Source organism: Malania oleifera, chromosome 5 (assembly GCF_029873635.1).
Source record: "Malania oleifera isolate guangnan ecotype guangnan chromosome 5, ASM2987363v1, whole genome shotgun sequence".
NCBI classification, from domain to species: Eukaryota; Viridiplantae; Streptophyta; class Magnoliopsida; order Santalales; family Ximeniaceae; genus Malania; species Malania oleifera.
Genome location: NC_080421.1, coordinates 53,920,361 through 53,939,282, shown reverse-complemented (window position 1 = coordinate 53,939,282; position 18,922 = coordinate 53,920,361). Strand labels below are relative to the sequence as shown.

Sequence of the window (18,922 nt, the reverse complement as noted above, 5' to 3'; positions counted from 1 at the left end):
GCTTTGGCACATGAGTTAACAACATCACATGCCTAGGAATTGTCAAAGTTATCTAGGGTCTGACACTAAGATACTAGATTTTCTTCTTAGAATCATGGCATATTTCCATTGTTGCATAATTTCTGCTCTTCAACCATGATTTTCACATGATCCTTGCGCAGCCATGGATCCCTACTTAGGAAGAGAATCCAATAAGCTAAAGATCACATCATGATTAAGCCTAAGGAACTTCCTTGGGTATTACGATGATGCAAATTGGAGCCAAGATATATTATGATTTATGAGACTCCACCTCTTCCACTATTGGTAGGTGTTTGAAGACTACTTTACCTAAAATCTTAAGTTATTAGGCTGTGGGCCAACAATGTATATCAAGCTTTAACACACCCTCGCACATGCAGTCCGACTGCACGTGGAGAGATAAATGAACAATAAATAATACCCAATATAGCGAATACAATCATTTTTAAACACCACACAATAAATGCAGGCAGCAAAGCTAGAACCCAAGACCTCCTAGTAACCAACTTTGATACCATGTTTAGAATACCACTTTACCTAAAAGCTTTAGCTATTAGGCTGTGGACCAACAATGTATATCAAACATTAACAGCAAGCGTTGGATGAATTTGCACCAGCAAAGGCAATATGCCTTCACTTCAGCAAGAAACTAGGAACATAACATAAAGTCATCCCCCAATGCCACAAGACATGAATTCTCAAAGCTCCAGCCTCCAATGCTTGAAACCTAGACTGTAGATACAACCTTGATCTTCTATTTATACCAACCCCAAAGCTTCTTAGAGAGGCTACTACAAATTTTGTACATAAATGACCCCAAATAAATTACTTCACTTACAAAAATACACAAAATACCCACCATCATCAGATTGACCTTGACAAATGTGGAATAAAATCCAAAAAATCCAAAATAATGATAATACCACTGAAAATAAGCTATAAAATGAAACACCATGCAGCTGATATTCATTTATTACATACCAAACATATAATCTGCATCATGTACATGAAGAACCACATATTTGCTGGCAATGAGAAAATAACTTGATGCATAGGAACAATAGAAATGAAGTCACCTTTAGCTCCTTCTTCATGACTCTACTAATTGCATTCAATGCAAACCCAGAGGACCCTGAGGTGAGATAAGGTCTTCTATAAACCATTGCATCCTCCTCTTCCATTTTGTAAGGACCGCAGCTTGCCAAAGTTTTATCACTGGCCTTTAAAGGGTCCTGTTTTTGCGTGTGTGGGTGTGGGAGGCAGGGGTGGGGGTTGGGAATGGGAGCATATTTATGTTAGATATGGCAAGATAGAAATGCATAAATATATGGACAGATCAACAGATTATTTTTCCTACCTGAGAAAAAATTTCGCCAAGAAGAAAGTTGCTGAATATGGATAAGGTTGATGGAAGATTAGCATGTTCGGCTGTCAACTTTAGCAATCCAAAAAATCAAAAAAATAATTAAGAGAGAGAGAGAGAGAGAGAGAGAGAGAGAGAGGGAGAACAAGCATATTAAGTTTCTTCATCATTCTGAATTCTGAAAGACAACAAAAGCAATACCTCATATCAAGCCTATAGTGTGCTGTGTGTGCACCAAGAAACCACATCATAACAGGCGCCAATTTAATGAAATCAACTACTGCAAAATATTAAACTTCCTCCCCCAAGATTTGAGAAATATAAAAATGAACAGCATGTGTACAAAACATTTTCAAAGCTTCACTCAATAGAATTATTGTGTAACAAAAAGACCATTCAGCTCTCATTATAACAAATCATTAACTTATACACTAGTAAAACAGTACATGTAAAAAATTTGAAGGCCATACATGTGGATTAATTCTGGAGTTATGCAAGTTCAGTTCTATTCCATAAATGAAAATGATAAGACTAGAAAAGATATCAATGATACTCCATGAATCATAGGAGGGTTAAGAATCATTTTCAGAAACCTTAAGGCAGATACTGTAATTTGCGCATTAAAATATTGAGCAACTAATGAATGGCGGCTCTCACCTTCACTCTCACTATCTGCTCTAGTTTTCCTTTCATCCCATTTGATGGTTTCTATTGAAGTATTTGGTGAATTGAAAGATTAAAAACAATAATAGATCTCTCCCTCTATTTATAATATATATCAAGTACATAACAATGACCACAATACCCTTACTGTATCATACCTACTAACAAAGCAATAACACATTCTAAAAGACCAACATAACCAATAACAACATAAATAACCAGGAAGACTACCCCTCAAACTGAAGCATAGATATCATATGCTCCTAGCTTGTTACAAATGAATTTATAAAATGAGAACCTCCCACATATTCTATGAATAATTAAGCAAGCTACAATTCACACGTCGCATAAATGATTTTGTTGAGCTTCTGCACAAGTTTTTCCCAAACAAGGTGATAATGAACTTCAATATGTTTGAGCGCTCATGAAAAACTGGGTTGGACGCAATACGAATAGCCAGTTGAATATCGCACATCAGCTCCATAGATCAAAATGTGGAAGCCCAGTTCTACAAACATATTTCTTTTTAACCAAACATGTTCAAATATAATGTGAGCCATAGCATGATACTTTGACAGTCACTCAACAATTGACCTGGCCACCATCCAATGAATTCTTGAGCCAACACACTAAGCTTGACTCCTCCTAAGCAACAAAATTAGGAGGTTGCACCATATAGACCTCCGCCTGAAGATCAACATGTTGGAATGCATTCTTCATATCCAACTGATGCATAGGCCAATGGGACTAGTGGCTAAGGATACAAAGAAACAAACTTAGGCAAGTTTGGCGGTAGGGGAGAATGCATCTCAAAAATCCAAACCATAAACCTGAATATATCCCTTAGCAACAAGGTGGGCCTTCAAACAGGCCACAAAATCATAAGGATTAACCTTCACCGTATACACCCAACAACAACTAACCACAGACTTATCAGAAGGAAGGTACCAATTCCCAAGTACCATTTTTTTGTAATGCACGCAACTCTTTGACAAAAGCAATCCTCCATGAATGGGCTAAGGCTTGAGAAACAAAATTAGGGTCCTTGTCTAGGCTAGTGAAAGTCATCCCATAGAAGCAGTTGGGAAAGAAAGATCTCCTTGCCTAAGCTGTAAAACTCATTCCTACCTGAGCTATTCTTTTAGCAGTGCTTTATCGAAGGAAAAGGCATAGCAATAGAAGAAAGTGTACTAATAAAATGTTAATATGAGGGTGATAAGAAATCATAGCAAATGAAATTAGAGATGGGATGCCATATGCTATGTACAGGTATTACTTTTCCAAACAGCAATAAAAAGATCAACATCTTAGGAAATAGGATTGTCAAACGAGGAATTCAAAGGCATAGCAATGGAAGCTGGAAGAAGCTCCCATCCCTTGACCCGTCGTCATTTATACACTTGCAAATTAGGAAAATAGAGGTGACAAGGACTCAAGCTAGATGAAGAAGGTCTCATGTAGACTCAAAGAAGGTAACATTCGTAGAAACAAAGAAATGATGCAAGGTAGGAATATAACAGTGATATCCCTTTTGAGTACGTGAGTAGCCTAGAAAACATTTAATAGCACAAGGATCCAACTTATCCACCCCAAGGGTTAACTGATGATCAAAGGAGACACACCTGAATATATGCGGAGAATTAAAAGTAGTATTTAGGAAGGGAATAGAGTAGGGACTTTTCCCACCAAGAACCAAGGATGGCATTCTATTGATGAGAAAGCAGGTTGTAAGCACAACATCACTCCAAAACACTTAGGAACATTCATTTGGTAAAGTAGGGTACGAGTGATTCAAGGTATGTCTATTTTTCCTATTTGCAACTCCATTTTGTTGTGGAGTATGGGCACAAGTTGATTGATGAATAACACGACATATAGGTAGTGAATTGGGTGTTGAAGTACTCCTTAGAATTATCACTATGAAATATTCGAACAAGAAAATCAAATTTGATTCTTTATTTCAAAACAAAAAGCACAAAAGATATGAAAAAACTGACAAAGATCCTTAATTAAATAAACCCATCTTTGCCATAACTCAACCAGGACCCCAAACATCATAATGAACTAACATAAAAGGGCTTAATGTCATTAATTGACTTAGAAAGCAAATGAAACACGATGATGTTCTCCCAATTGACAAGACTCGCACTCAAGACTAAACACTGAAGTCAAAGTAGGAACTAGTTGTTTTAACTTCTCTAACGATGGATGACCAAGACAACAATCAATTTGGAATGGTGTAATAGATACAGGGCATGCGATAGAAAGGGATTGCAGCTCAAAGTCATAAAATCCACTAGTTTCACTACCATTCATCTTCCTCGTCTTCAGATCCTGAATGATAAAAGAATCAGGAAGACTATTAGGGAGCAATTCATAGATTTTGTAATCTTGCTAACTGACATAAGATTTAAGGGGAACATGGGAATCCACAAAACAAAAGAAATAGAAACATTGGAAGTTGGATTTACTATCCCTATTCCCTTAATAGTAGTAGTAGACCCGTTAACTAGGGTAATAGAAGGTAGGCTTTCGCAATACTTGAGGGGGGAGAAGAAATTAGATATACCTGTTATATGATTAGTACTGTTTGAATCTATAATCAAAGATTAGTGAGAGAAATAATGGATGATAGGCAAGCTGTAGCGGTACCTATCTAAGCAAGAGATGCAATGGGAAGAGAAGCTTGTCAGGATGCTTGATACTACTAGAACATGGAATACTCTTCCTTTAACATGGACATAGTGCTCTCAAGTCGAGCCCTAAAGAGTGGAATCTATGGTGGCTGCACTGGTGTCACGGTCCGCCTTTTTCACACCGTTGTGAAGGGCCGTGCGGCGCTAGCTAAAGCACTCTTGCTTAACTAGCCAGCCTTTTGTTTACCAACATTCATCCACGAAGCACTTTCATTAACATTCAATCAGATAGCAGCGGAAATAATAATCAATTCATGAAAGCCGTGGCAACCAAGCAGTAAATATTGAAGCAAATGTAATTCATTAACAAATCCTCTGTTGACATGTTGTACTTAGCGAGGGAGGCAAGTAGGCTAAGCACGTTGACAATTGCTAGTGAGTTTTACAATGATTGATGAACACTCACCCTCCCCTAAAGAGTTTTCTAGGCCATTCTCACTCTAGCACTAGGAAACATCAAAGTGACCGAGGAGTCATACTGCCTTATTTGGCTTACAATGAAATAAATACTAGAAAATAACCCTACACTAGTATTTACATGATGGAAACTCATCCCAAACACACGAGATAAGCGGTCATAGGCAAGCATAATGCCCTGAACAAGCTTAGCCTGTGACATTCTCCCCCACTTATGCGGTCGACGGCCTCGTAGACTTTTGGCGATAGGTACACTTCAACTTTGTCCACGAATGGCTTCAAATCTTCCACTAAAATCCAGCTGATTTCTTTGTCATTAAGGCATTTCCACTCCACTAGGAACTTCTGCCGCTTCTTCCTTGAGGATATGAACATTCTGTTTGCAAGGATCTCTTCAACATCATGTCTGTCAGGTGGCACTGTCTTCAACTCTATGCTGTTTGACTGACTCCTGCTCAGGTTGTTGGTGTTGGCGTTGAATGGCTTGAGGCAATTGACATGAAATTGCGGTCTTCTCTCCTGATCTGCCCACTTCTTCATCTGCTTAGGAGCTTTCTCCAGATAGGCTTGGGCAAACTCTGCATTCTTTCTCCCTTCGCTGGTGAAGATGTACGCCCTGGGACTCTTTCGTCTGTACGGCTCGCCCACTGTGTGAGGTAATAGCGGCAGCTGGCCTGTAACAAGCTCAAAAGGGCTCTTGTTGGTAGTTGAGCGCCTTTGGGCGTTGCCACAGAATGGAGCCACATGAAGTAGTTGCACGCCATTCTTCTGGTTGTCGTTGACAAAATGGCACAAGTACTCATCTAGTAGCTCTCTGAATCTCTTCATCTGTTCGTCTGTCTGTTGATGATAACTCGAAGAGATGTCAAGGTGTGACCTGAATATCCTGAAAAACTCTGTCAAGAAGTTGTCAGTGAACATTAAATCTTGGTCACAAATAATAACTTGGGGAATACCCCAATGTTTCACAACAGTCACAAGGAACAATTGTGTCGTCCCCTCTGCCGAACAGTACTTTGGTGCGGCCATGAAAGTACCATACTTCTTCCGCTCCCCCTTGTCTTGTTGGCAAGTGAGACATGTTTTGGTATAATCAACCACATCATCCCGTGTGTGCGGCCAATAATACCTCCCCAGTAGTCCTGTCATTGGAGTCATTCTCCGCGAATACCCCTTAACGAACTTCCTGTAGTAACTAGTAAGGCCAAGAAAGGAACGCAACTCCTTCACTGTTGTGGGGATCTTCCGTTCTTGAATCCTCCTTACCTTCTCCATACCCCTCCGGATACGACCTTGTTCAACGGCTTGACCAAGGAATTTGTTGCTCCGCCGAGCGAAAGAGAAATTCTCCTTCTTCAAATTCAGACTATTTCCCTTCAGCCTGTCGAACACCTTCCGTAGATGCTCTTCATGTTTCCTCTGAAACAACACCGATAATCCCAACGGTGTTTTGGAAGGGCGAACACATCCCGCTTCCACTTTATCAAGTTGTTTCCCCAACTCTACTATCTCAAGAGGCGCAATCCAACATGGGCCTTTAGCAAGTGGTTTCACTCCTGATAACAACTCGATCTCTTGCTCCACAGTCCGTCGTGAAGGCAAATTTTGAGGCAGCTTATCCGGCAACACCTCCTTATACTCATCCAACACCGCTTGGATGGTCGTAGGCTCCAGCTCTTGGCCTACTTCTTTGTCTACCACCACCGTGGCTAGACGTGTCTGCTCACCCTTACCCAATCCTTCATTGAGTTGAATGGCTGAAAGGGACTTCCCTTCGTCTCCTTTCGTTGCAACGACTTGCACCATGCACGAGTGATCTCCCATCAGACACAGGGAACCAGCCGAAGGCATCAGCACTGCCCTCGTCCCCATTAGGAACTCCATTCCTAGAATGACTGGATAGTCATCCAATGGTACCGCTGTGAAATTCGCATGACCTTCCCACTGTCCAAGCTTTATAACCACTTGCTTGGCTACTCCCAGAGTAGGCTGGGCTACAGAGTTAACTGCTTTCACGCGTCCTGTATCCTTCTCTAAGGATAAGTTGAGTCTTCCTGCTTCCAACTGCGAAACAAAATTATGAGTAGCTCCCGTATCCACCATAGCGCGAGTACTCTTCCCATTTATCCTCAAGTCCACAAACATTAACCCTTTTGCTCGTGTAACTTTCAGTGTTTTTGCCTGCTTTTCCAATGCGTTCACTAACCGCACTGAACCCACCCTCGGGGCATCATCCTCTTCCCCATCATCTTCCACTGCCTGTTCTGCAATAGAAGCCTGTAAGGCATTAAGTGATGCTTTGTGAGGGCACTCAAAAACTCTATGAGGACCTCGACACAAGAAACACTCAATTTTACTCTTCCCCTTTCCATTGGGTGTGTTGAACCCTCGAGACGACGAACTTCCTGTGAGGTTGATGAATTAGGGTCGGCTCCCCCACTCTTGGGTTTGCCATTCTTGAAAGACTTTCTACCGTTTCTCTCTCCGCCAAACCGTTTGGACGAAGTGGTCTCATCACCAGCGTAGTCTATCAAGCGTTCTGCAGCCGCTTGTGCAGTTGACAAGTCCTGAACCCTTTGCCTATGAAGTTCAGTTCTTGCCCACGGTTTCATCCCCTCTAGAAAATAGAACAACTTGTCCTTCTCCGACATATCCCGAATATCCAACATTAAAGCAGAAAATTGTTTCACATATTCACTGATTGACCTCGTATGCTTGCGATCTCTCAGTTTTCTCCTTGCATTATACTCAACGTTCTCAGGAAAGAATTGGGCCTTGAGCTCTCTCCTCAAGTCTGCCCAACTATCAATCACACAGTTTCCATTTTCAATTTCTCTGTACTTGGTACGCCACCACAGTTTGGCATCACCAACCAAGTACATGGTCGCAGTATCCACCTTTGCCTGTTCTGAGGCCATCCTCACAACGCGAAAGTACTGCTCCACATCAAACAAGAAGTTCTCTAACTCCTTGGCATCTCGGGCACCCCCATACGTCCTGGGTTCTGGCACCTTGGTCTTGCTAACTCCCGGAGTGTTGGAGTTCCCCATAGCAAGAACCATCACATTTACCTTTGCATCCAGATCTACCATCCGGGCTTGCAAAGTTTCCACCGTGTGGCGAAAGTCCTCTGACATGTCGCCTATCAAACCTGCTTGATGTTTTTGTGATCCCCTCACTTCATCAACAAGTTCTCTCATCTGGGCCACCTCTGCGGCCATAGTGTTGGTTGACTCTTCAACCTGTGCTTCCAGCACACTGATCCTCTCAGCATTGTCTGGTGCCATGGTCACTTACCAAAGCTTTCCAAACCCAACAACGAAGGTAATCGAATTCACGTAGCAACTTAACCTTGGGCTCTCACCAAGTGTCACCGACTTGGGCTCTGATACCAAATGTCACGGTCCGCCTTTTTCACACCGTTGTGAAGGGCCGTGCGGCGCTAGCTAAAGCACTCTTGCTTAACTAGCCAGCCTTTTGTTTACCAGCATTCATCCACGAAGCACTTTCATTAACATTCAATCAGATAGCAGCGGAAATAATAATCAATTCATGAAAACCGTGGCAACCAAGCAGTAAATATTGAAGCAAATGTAATTCATTAACAAATCCTCCGTTGACATGTTGTACTTAGCGAGGGAGGCAAGTAGGCTAAGCACGTTGACAATTGCTAGTGAGTTTTACAATGATTGATGAACACTCACCCTCCCCTAAAGAGCTTTCTAGGCCATTCTCACTCTAGCACTAGGAAACATCAAAGTGACCGAGGAGTCATACTGCCTTATTTGGCTTACAATGAAATAAATACTAGAAAATAACCCTACACTAGTATTTACATGATGGAAACCCATCCCAAACACACGAGATAAGCGGTCATAGGCAAGCATAATGCCCTGAACAAGCTTAGCCCGTGACAACTGGCAATGCATGGTGGTTTAGCATGAAGATCCCAAACATGGTTTTAAATAACATAACAGTAATAGACACGATGTAATGATCGCCGCCATCACTAACGTTACATAACTGCTAACAGACACCACGTATGTGAATTCATTTTTGGATTAGAAAACATCTAAAAAACATACAGATTCACATGTTTTGATCCTAGAATCCTATATACTAATGCTTTAAATGATTTAGTAAATTTTTATCACTTTAAATATGACATATAGTACAAGTATTAGATGTCATCTTGGCTGCTTTAGTTGCTATTGGCAAGAAGAAGCATGCATTTGCTACTTTTCAATATTTCATTGATTATAAGTGAAATTCAAACTAAGAAATCATAAACACAAGAAATATAAAATGTAGAATCCCATTTTTGCACTTTTTCAGTCTTTAATTGTGTTTTTGTTATCCAAATAATGAAGTATAGAATGTTCATATGTTAAACAAGAACAAAAATGCTCACAATAGAACGAGAAAAAAATATATAAAATAAAATTAAAAGAACCTAGAATACAAACATATGTAATTTAATGAGAGAAAAAGTTGGGTTTATTTCAAGGTAATTATTTTCGATGGCAATTTTTCCTAAATAATCAAACCCTAACCCAAAACACTGCACTAAGAATTAAGGCTAGTTAAACTTGGTTCACCTTTTCTCTCTACCTTTTTTTGCCAATTCGAGGCATTTTTTCTCTTTCTTGGCATTTTTTATTATTCTGGGCAACTATTCCAGGTAAATTAAAAACCGTTATCTTTTAGGGTTTCCTTCTTCTTCTACCACGTTTAGCCTCTAGAATTTTATTTTATTTTTTAATTTTTTATTATTTTTCTTAGGCTCCACTTGTGCTTTTCTTCATTTTGGTAAATTTAAAAAGGTTAAAGACAATAAAAATAATAAATATATTTAAGTGATTGGCACATGGCTGCCCACACACATGTGTGGGCATGCATGCTACCAAAATGACATTGATTGGAAGGTTAACTGGTAAAAAGAAAAAATGGGTGCATAGATGCACATATCCGACACACAAGTGCCTACATGCATGTGCCAGTGAAATTGCATAGTTCCACTTACTCTATTTAAAAAAAATAAAAATAGAAATAAAAATAAAAAGCTTTTGGGCACCTTTTTATTCTCTTTCTTCCTCTTCACCTTCCCCGTATGACGCTAGCTCTAGCCAACCCCATTTCCTCCATTTTTTCTAGCAGTTTCCAACTTTCTTGCCCCTTCTAACCTTCAACCATCTCTCTCACTCTTTTTCTAGCCTCCCTCAACCCCTATCTTCAACTACTCAACTCAAGGTCACTCTCTCTCTCTCTCTCTCTCTCTCTCTAAAATCAGGATGGTATTGGGGATCATTGGGACTCTCCCTCTCTCACTCTCAAATTCTCTCTCTCTCTCTCTCTCTCACCCTCTCGGAATCTCCCATCTCTTCCCCTCTTCCTCTGGTAGCCCCATAATTAGAAGCATGCTTCCTCACCAAATCTAGAACTAAAAGCATTGTAAGTTTTCTCCCTCCCTCTCTCTCTCTCTCTCTCTCTCTCTCACTAGCTTCCTATATACAATATATATATATGAATTATACGTGTATATTTATATCTAAATGCATGTATATAGTGTAGGATTGTCATATACAAAAGCATGCATTTTGATATATGATATGTGTTCATGCATGGAGGCCAATATGTTAGAATGTGAATTTTTGGCCTTACAAGGCTTAAAATCTTGTTTTGATGATAACAAATCAGAGGAATTTAACAAGTTATGATTTAAGTGATGATATTTCAGGAAACCTAGTATGTCAAATTCAAAACGTGCAAGAATTTGAAAGTCCAAAGATCACAAGTACCATAAAGCTATACTTCATTCACAAGGTGATCAAATGAAAGCTCAAAGAGGTCCAAGATGGTCAAGACATATGAAGCTTAAAGAATACTCAAGCTCAAGGCAAAGATGATTCAAAGCAATGATATACATGAAGACTTCAAAGTTTAGAGAGTTTTTAATGTCTTTAGGAAGTCTTATGTAAATACTTCACTTTAAATATCATTTTGAATGCTTTGAAGCTCATTAGGGGTTAATATGGACTTAGAGACCTTACTTTGAAAACCCTGGAAAATATACTTTAAATGCATCAAAGCAAGATGACTAAGAGTTTTGAAAACAAACTTCAAAAACAGGTTTTTGACTGTTCAGGCGACTGACTTGTACTTGGTCAAGCGACTGACATTTTACCTGAATTAAATTTGAACAAGTAGTGAAGGATCAGGCGACTAGCCCCTGGGACCTTAGGCGACTGACCCTGTTTTGAACTGAAAATTTACACTGTGTTCAAAGGTCAGGCGACTGACCATGAAGGGTTCAGGCGACTGACCCTCATAAACGGCTAGTTTTTCTAAAAAAGGCTTTAAATTTCAAATTCAAGTTGCTTGTACCCCAAACTTTCTAAATACTTGGAAAACACTCTGAAGTAACATGGGCAACGCGAATTTATTGCTTTTTGAGCCTACAAATACAAGGTTTCTCAAATCAAATTAATCACCAAGAATTGAAAATCAGTTTTCAAGCTATATTGCTCACTCTCTCTCAAAGCCCTCTTGAACACATATTCTTGCTGAGAAATTTCTAGGAAAAACTGAGTCTCTGATCACTGATATGAAAGCTAATCTTCTGAATTTTGATTCACATCAAAAGGAAGAAGCCCAGTGACATTCTTGAGCTTCAAAATTCATTCTTATTTGATATTTACTTTGAAGTATTAGTTGTGCTTAATCTTGTACTAACCAACTCTATCTGAGAGCACTTCTTGTACACAAGAATTCTTTCTTGTCTCTTTGTTTTCTTGACGGTTCAGGGTTATTGGATCGTTATACCAAGCGTGGGGTATCTCTTGGAGAGGGGGCTCCACCCTAATTGAAGGAGGGATTGTAATAGTTTACTTCGCCCGTAAAGAAGCGTTCTAGTGGAATCCTTAGGTGGTTTTGCCTAAGGCGAGGGTGTAGCTAGGTATAGCCGAACCTCGTAAAAACTCGGTCTTAATCTCAACCCTTGCTCTTTAATTTTTCAGTATATATAAATTGCGTGGTAGTGTATCTGAGTGCAGGAAGCTGAAACAATTGAGATTGAGAAAAACTTTTAATTTAAGGAAGTACGTTGATTGATCTTTTACGGAAACCTTAAAGGGAGTACATTGATTAATCGTTTGCGGAAACCTTGGTTAAAAGGAAGTGCATAGAATCCATAAATACAGGGCTTTTATCAAACTCTACGCTGAGTTATACAAATGTTGAATCAAGGAAGTACTGCTGTAGCTCATATATTGGTTAAGTATCTTGTGTTTGATTGATTGGTTGATTGGTTGACTGATTGTCATTGTTGAAAGTATTTGGTTTGTGTTGATATTAAGTGTGGATTATGGTTGATTTAATTAAGCACTAAAAATCAAATCATTCTTGTGTGTTTGCTAAGTTTACAAAAGGTTGTGAATTTGTAAAAAAGATTTAAAAGAAGCTTTTAAAAACCCAATTCACCCCCCTCTTGGGACTACACCTTAGTTTTCATGAATATTTCATGCATGCGTGAACAGGGGCGATATAAATCTAGATATGCATGTAATGGGTGTGTGAGTGTGTGGTATGACCATGTGTGTGTGTGTTCATGCATGTATGTGAACGTATGTGTGCACATGCATGTGTGTAATTGAGTGTATACACATTCATGGATGCATGTTGTGTATGGGTAGGTATGTGTTTGTATGCATGATTAATGTAGGAAGTGTTAAAATTCCTATGTGCATGCATATGTGCAAATGAGTTCATGTACATATATGAGTTAATAATGTAGTTATATGTGTGTGAGCATGTATAAGTAGCTATGCATGTGTAAGTTTCATATGTGCATGTGTGGACTCATGTAAGAATATGCATGCATGGATTTAAATAAAGTGAACATGTGTATGTTATTTGCGCATGCATGCATGCATATGTGTGTGTATGTTTTAGGAGATGCATTAGCATAGGAGTATAAATGTTCATATGCATGTTATGTGATGTTTGTTTAGGAATAGGCAAGTGCATGTGCTCATGTGAGTGTGTGGGGGGCATGGAGTGAGTTGGTATGTTTACATGCATGGATGTGGATATATGTCTTCATATGCATGTTTATGTGTATAGTTTAGCATGTGCGAATGTAAGCGGGTACGTGCATGTGGTTATGTGAATGAGTGTGGATGCATACATGCATGCATAAGAGTGTGTGAGTATATTAGTGAAGGCATGCATGATGATATATGATATGTGTGCATGCATGTGTAGGAGTATATGCATATGAATGTGAGGGTGGGTGTGCATGCATAGGTGTAGATGTAAGTGTGCATGCACATAGTGTGAAGTACATACATGTGGGGCTATGTGTCCATGCATGATGTATTTACATGCATATTAGTGAGTAGCATTTATGTGTCATAGACATGTAGGTGTATGCATATGTTGTGTGCATGTGGGTATGTGAATAGTGTAGATATGTAGGTGTAAGCATGCATGTGTAGGAGATTGGTATGTATACATGCATAGTGTATTATAAGCGTATGTGTCAGTATCTGAGTATGTGCATATGTGTGTATTTGCATATCATGTAAATGTGTGAATGCATGTGTATAGAAGCATATGAAAATATATGTGTATGCATGAATGATTAGTATGTGCATTATTGTTATAATAATATGTTAATGTAGATTGATTTAGAGGTAACACATGGTATTAGTTTATGTAAATTCATGTATGGGTTATTATTGCAAATATTTTATTATTATAGTAATTTTTTTAACCCTCTCTTTTGTCTTTATTAATCTAAAAAATCTCAAAAAGTGTTAAAAAACCCAAAAAAAAAATTGAGAAGTGTTCTTTTGGTTCCGAAAAGATAATTTTGGCTTATAATGAGATATGGGGAAGATTTTACGAGACTGTGCTTTCTTCCCCTTCTCCCTAGGCTTGTCGAGGATTTTTATCTCTTGATTGTTGGATGATCAAGGGAGATTAGGGTCTCAATCAACAAAATTAGATCGAACGAACCATAAGTATTCAACGCTTAGGTTTAGTGAGGGAGTATATACCTACAAAAAAAGAGTGTTTGAAAAAGACGAAAAAAAAAAAACTTGTTTTCAAATCTTTCTTGATTTTAAAATGGCCAAATATGAACCCTAATTTTTCAATCAAACCGATGCATTTTTTCAAAAACTTTCTCAAAATCAGTATCACAGCCTAATGTTTTCTTTTAGAACTCATTTCTCTCAAATTGGTGATACAACTCGATCTCTATTCCTAAATATCTTTCATAAACATATTTCTTCGGATCAGTAATACAAGTAAAAATACCTTTTCTCAAAAAGAACTTTTTCATCATCATTTTTTTTTTTTTTTTTCAAAAATTAGAGTTTTGGGGCCAATCCCTTTTAGAGAATTACTCAAGGTTTCTATAAGTCATGCTGGAGCACTCTTGGATAGTAATAACATTATTGAAGGACCAAACGAATCTTTTTCCTTTCAATCTCTTTTCTACCCTTCCTTTTTCTCCAAAAGGCGTACACACGTAATTGCAGTAATCGTTCCACGAACAAGTGCCAATAGGGGTGTTGGTTGACTAAGACTAATTGAGATGGTTAGTAAATCACCTTCTTTACACACAATTATACTCCCAAACTCAATCTCTGATTTTTGTAGACTTTTAGCCGCCATGCAAACTCCCTTTGTTAGCACCATAAGTAGAATCCGATGTCAACAAAAATTTTAAAAATTCATACTAAATGTCATGGAAAATAAACCTAAATACATACTAAATGTCAAGGAAAATAAACTCAAAACTGATTCTAACTAAATAAACTAACTTAATATTGAGTTTCCAAGCTTCAATAAAGGGAAAAGAGGGGGAAATACAAAAAAACTCAAAGTTAGAAATTGAAACTCCAAAACTAACGGCTGACGGATGTGTACTAAAGGAAGCATGTAGAGCACAAAAACATCAGAAAAAAGGATGATAACTTTGCATTACCAAGAATCTAGGACTAGACTGCCTCAAACTCGGAGTTTCCAACCCACCAAAACCTAAAGAACTATCATATGCTCCCTTTGATTTCGCATCTCATCAACATTAGTGGTTACGAGTTGCACAATGTTTAAGTCCCTCATGGATGTGCTTCATTTGTGCAAAGTTCTCTATAACACTCCTGTCTCCCTATTGTAATTGGAAATACTTCAAAGATAGATTACATATACCTATAATGTTACTAGAGTATAAGTGCTTGACATAATCCCAAATCTCCTTGCATACATTCAGAAAGCATGCACATTCGTGCAATCTAGGGTTCCATTGAATCCATAATAGCAAAACAATCAATGCACCTTCTTAAATCCACGATTCTTTCCTTTTTGTTGTAGCTAGGCCCGGATTGAAACAAGTGTTCAAGTTTACCTTTACTCCATCAATGAATTCTACCCCCCCCCCCCCTCCTCCGTGCTTGATCCTCCAATTCCTATGCTTATCCCTGTAGAGAAAACTTTTGATCCGCCTCTGGATCCATAAGTTATTGACCCCAAGAAAAAATTGAGGGCTTATGAACGACAAAAAGCAAGCACAAACATTGGTATCACTATGCAATTGCCTCTTCTAGCCTTCATAGTTTCGAATCCATCCTAGTGTGATTTGGATTTTCCAATCGCACAGCGAAATGGAACACAAACATGTACTCAAAAATCCTTAATTTCATATCCTATTGCTCATTTTTTTTTAGTTCAACAATTTCCTAGTCTTATGTGTTCTTTGGCCTTGTCAATAGCCTCTATATTCATCCCTTCTTCACATGTTGAAGAATATACAAACCCTAAGTGGAAGCATGTGATGGATGTAGAAATGGATGCGTTGACTACTAGGAAGACATGGGATTTGGTGGATTTTCCACCAAGTAAGGAGTTGGTTAGGTGTCGTTGGGTCTACACTGTCAAATATCTTTCTAACTCTATTGAACAACTTAAGGCTTGATTGGTTGCCAAGGGGTACACTCAAACATACAAAGTTAACTACTTGCGAGACATTCTCTCCTATTGCTAGACAAAATTATGTTCATGTATTGATCTCGTTGGCAGTTAATTTTGACTAGCCCTTATACCAATTGAATGTGATGAATGCCTTTTGGTATGGAGATTTTAGGAAGAGGTCTACATGGAGCAATCTCTTGGTATGTTGCTTAGGGGGAGGATGGCAAGGTATCTAGGTTGCATAAGGCCATTTATGGTCTTACGTAATCTCTTGAGCCTAGTTTGATAAATTTAGTGAGGTGGCCTCTGCATTTGGTTTCATTCAATGCAACTTTGACATTTGTTCTTTGTTCGCCGAAAAAAAAAGTGTGGTGCTTCTATTAGTTTATGTTGATGACATCATCATTGATAATAGTCTAAAAATTCAGTATTTTTATACACTTCATAAGACTTTATTACACTTCCATTATATTAATACTCATACTTTTGGTCAAAATAGAAACTCATGTCACAACTTTAATTTGTATTGACTTTAATTGTAAAAATAGGACTATGCATACTTGTTTAGGTTGTCTTGAGTATTATTCATAAAGTATAGTATTTATGTAGTGTATTTGTTGTGTGTGAATGGAAAAAAATGTGTGAAAGAAAAGCCAACAATTTCAGCTTGCTTACCTACTGCACAGCAGTCAATATTTTGAACATATATGAAGTTGTAGATCTCCAAATGAGCTGATATTTCATATATAGAAAGACAAGACATATATCTATAACTTTTATCTTTTTAATAAATTCAAATTCGGTGTGCATGTAGGTGAAATATAGCAATCAATCTGGGTGAAGACAAGTCAACAATCCTGGCTGCATACAGCTTGCTATTTTGGACATAGCTGGAGCTCTGCAAACCGTGAATGAAGATGAAATTTGATATCTGAATGGCCAAGACATTGGGTTACAACTTTCATGTTTTGACCAGCTCCTAATTCCATGTGTAAAGGGGTAAAAATGGAGCAATATCGTGGAAGTTGATAAAATTTCAGCTTGTGTTCAAACTTGTGTTCACACTTGCATAAGGTGCTTGTGATGCCTATAAAAGGAAACCTTGAGAGAGCTCTAGGGACACGAAATTCTAACCATTATTCTCCCAAAATTGTTGTAGAACTTCTCTCTCAAGTTTGTGAGATGAATTGTAAGTTAGGCTAGAGTTCTTAACAAGGCTAGAGATGAACTTCTATGTGTATTATTTCTACTTCTCTGTTTTGATTCAAATTGGAGTTTAATAAATGTAATATTTTTTTATTATGTATGAAGCTCTTTATCATTTTTAATTTCAATTAAACCAAAGATTATGGTTTTCAAGTTCGTATAAATTCAGTCATGCTTTCTTTAGGCGATTTCTTTTTAATCATAGTTTTATTTTATAGGTTGATCTTTTACTGCAATATTGTCAGTAGATATATCGTCGATTTTGGATAACCTATAAGATAAATTTTTCGTGTTCTCAAGGAAAAAGAGTTTTATGCATATTAATACATTTGCTTATCATTCGTTCTTCAAAGAAATACTTTACGATTGAAGGTTTGGGACGTGAAACTTTCAGTTGAGTTACAAAATTGAATCAAAATAGGAAGTAGATTTACGAAGCATAGAAGGGATTCTCAACACCTTGTTATCCTTAATACTTGATTCTCTTCAACTTATTTTGTTGTAAACGCTTCCTCATGGGATCAACACCTCAATCTATGCTTAAATAATGGCTAGTATATTTTGAGCATGGTTTTAAATAACGGCTGTTACGTAGCCTAACGGCCGATACGTAACGGAAATCGGAGGGCCCGAAACCGATACGGGCCGATAATGCGGTTCGGAAAAAATTCACGGCCGTAACGGCCGTTACGGAGGCGTAACGGCACGTAATGGCCGATACTCCAACGTTACACGTTGTAACGTCCGTTACGGACCGTTACATGGCCGACAGGTCGCAGATTCGCTGAAGGGCTGCAGGCAGCAGGTAGCAGCGCTGCTTTCCCCCTCTCCCCAGTCCCCACACCCATCTGCCATTCAAAGGGTAAAATGGAAAGTTACAAACTGACCTTGAAAATTTGTTGGCCTTCGGCAATAAGAAGGCTTCGAAGCCTGAGAGTGAGCACACCGAGGCTACCGAGCCGATCTACTCAGAATTGCAGACTTCGCAGCCTTCCAGGACTCAGAATTGCAGACTTGCAGTTCCAGGCTTCCAGCAACTTGGCGAGTCACCGGCGACGGCGAAAGGTCTGCAGCAGCTCCACCAGTCGTCGTAGTCGGCACCTTCCTCTGCCAGTCGTCGCAGTCGCCACCAGCCAGCCTCTCGATTTCAGCTTCGGAGGCTCGGAGCTTGGAGTCATCGCTGCTTTGTGCTTCGCTCCTTCGACTCTTCGAGGCTCCTCCGATTTCCCTCGAATCCCTCCCCTCTCTCGGTCTGACTCGACTACCAGGCCTCAGCGTATGAGACACTCTAACACCCACAGCACTTTTCATTATGTTTTTTTTTTTTTAATTATATTTTGTTGTACCACAGCCCTTTTCATTCTGTTTATTTTTTAAAATTATATTTTGTTGTAAAATAGGTTTGTTAAATTGAATTAAAAAAAAAGTAATTTAATAGAGTAAAAAATTAGAAATCATTAATAATTATGTAAAATAAAATTTTCTTAATTTATAAATATTTTAATTGTATTATATTTTTTGAAAGATAATTATGAAAATTAATTCCATGACATAGCAAGCAATTATTAATATTATATAA

At 38.5% G+C, this 18,922-nt stretch overlaps 1 protein-coding gene across 2 annotated transcripts in view; it reads right to left on the bottom strand.

The window, feature by feature from the left end:
- The window catches only part of LOC131156267 (uncharacterized), a 121,279-nt gene that overhangs the window by 35,341 nt on the left and 67,016 nt on the right, over positions 1–18,922 (bottom strand). For both annotated transcript variants that reach the window (XM_058109809.1, XM_058109808.1), the window contains exons 10-11: positions 1,379–1,456; positions 1,098–1,253 (exon numbers count right to left, since the gene is read on the bottom strand). In XM_058109809.1, the coding sequence (XP_057965792.1) occupies positions 1,098–1,253; positions 1,379–1,456 (234 nt within the window). The remainder of the gene's footprint in view (positions 1–1,097; positions 1,254–1,378; positions 1,457–18,922) is intronic.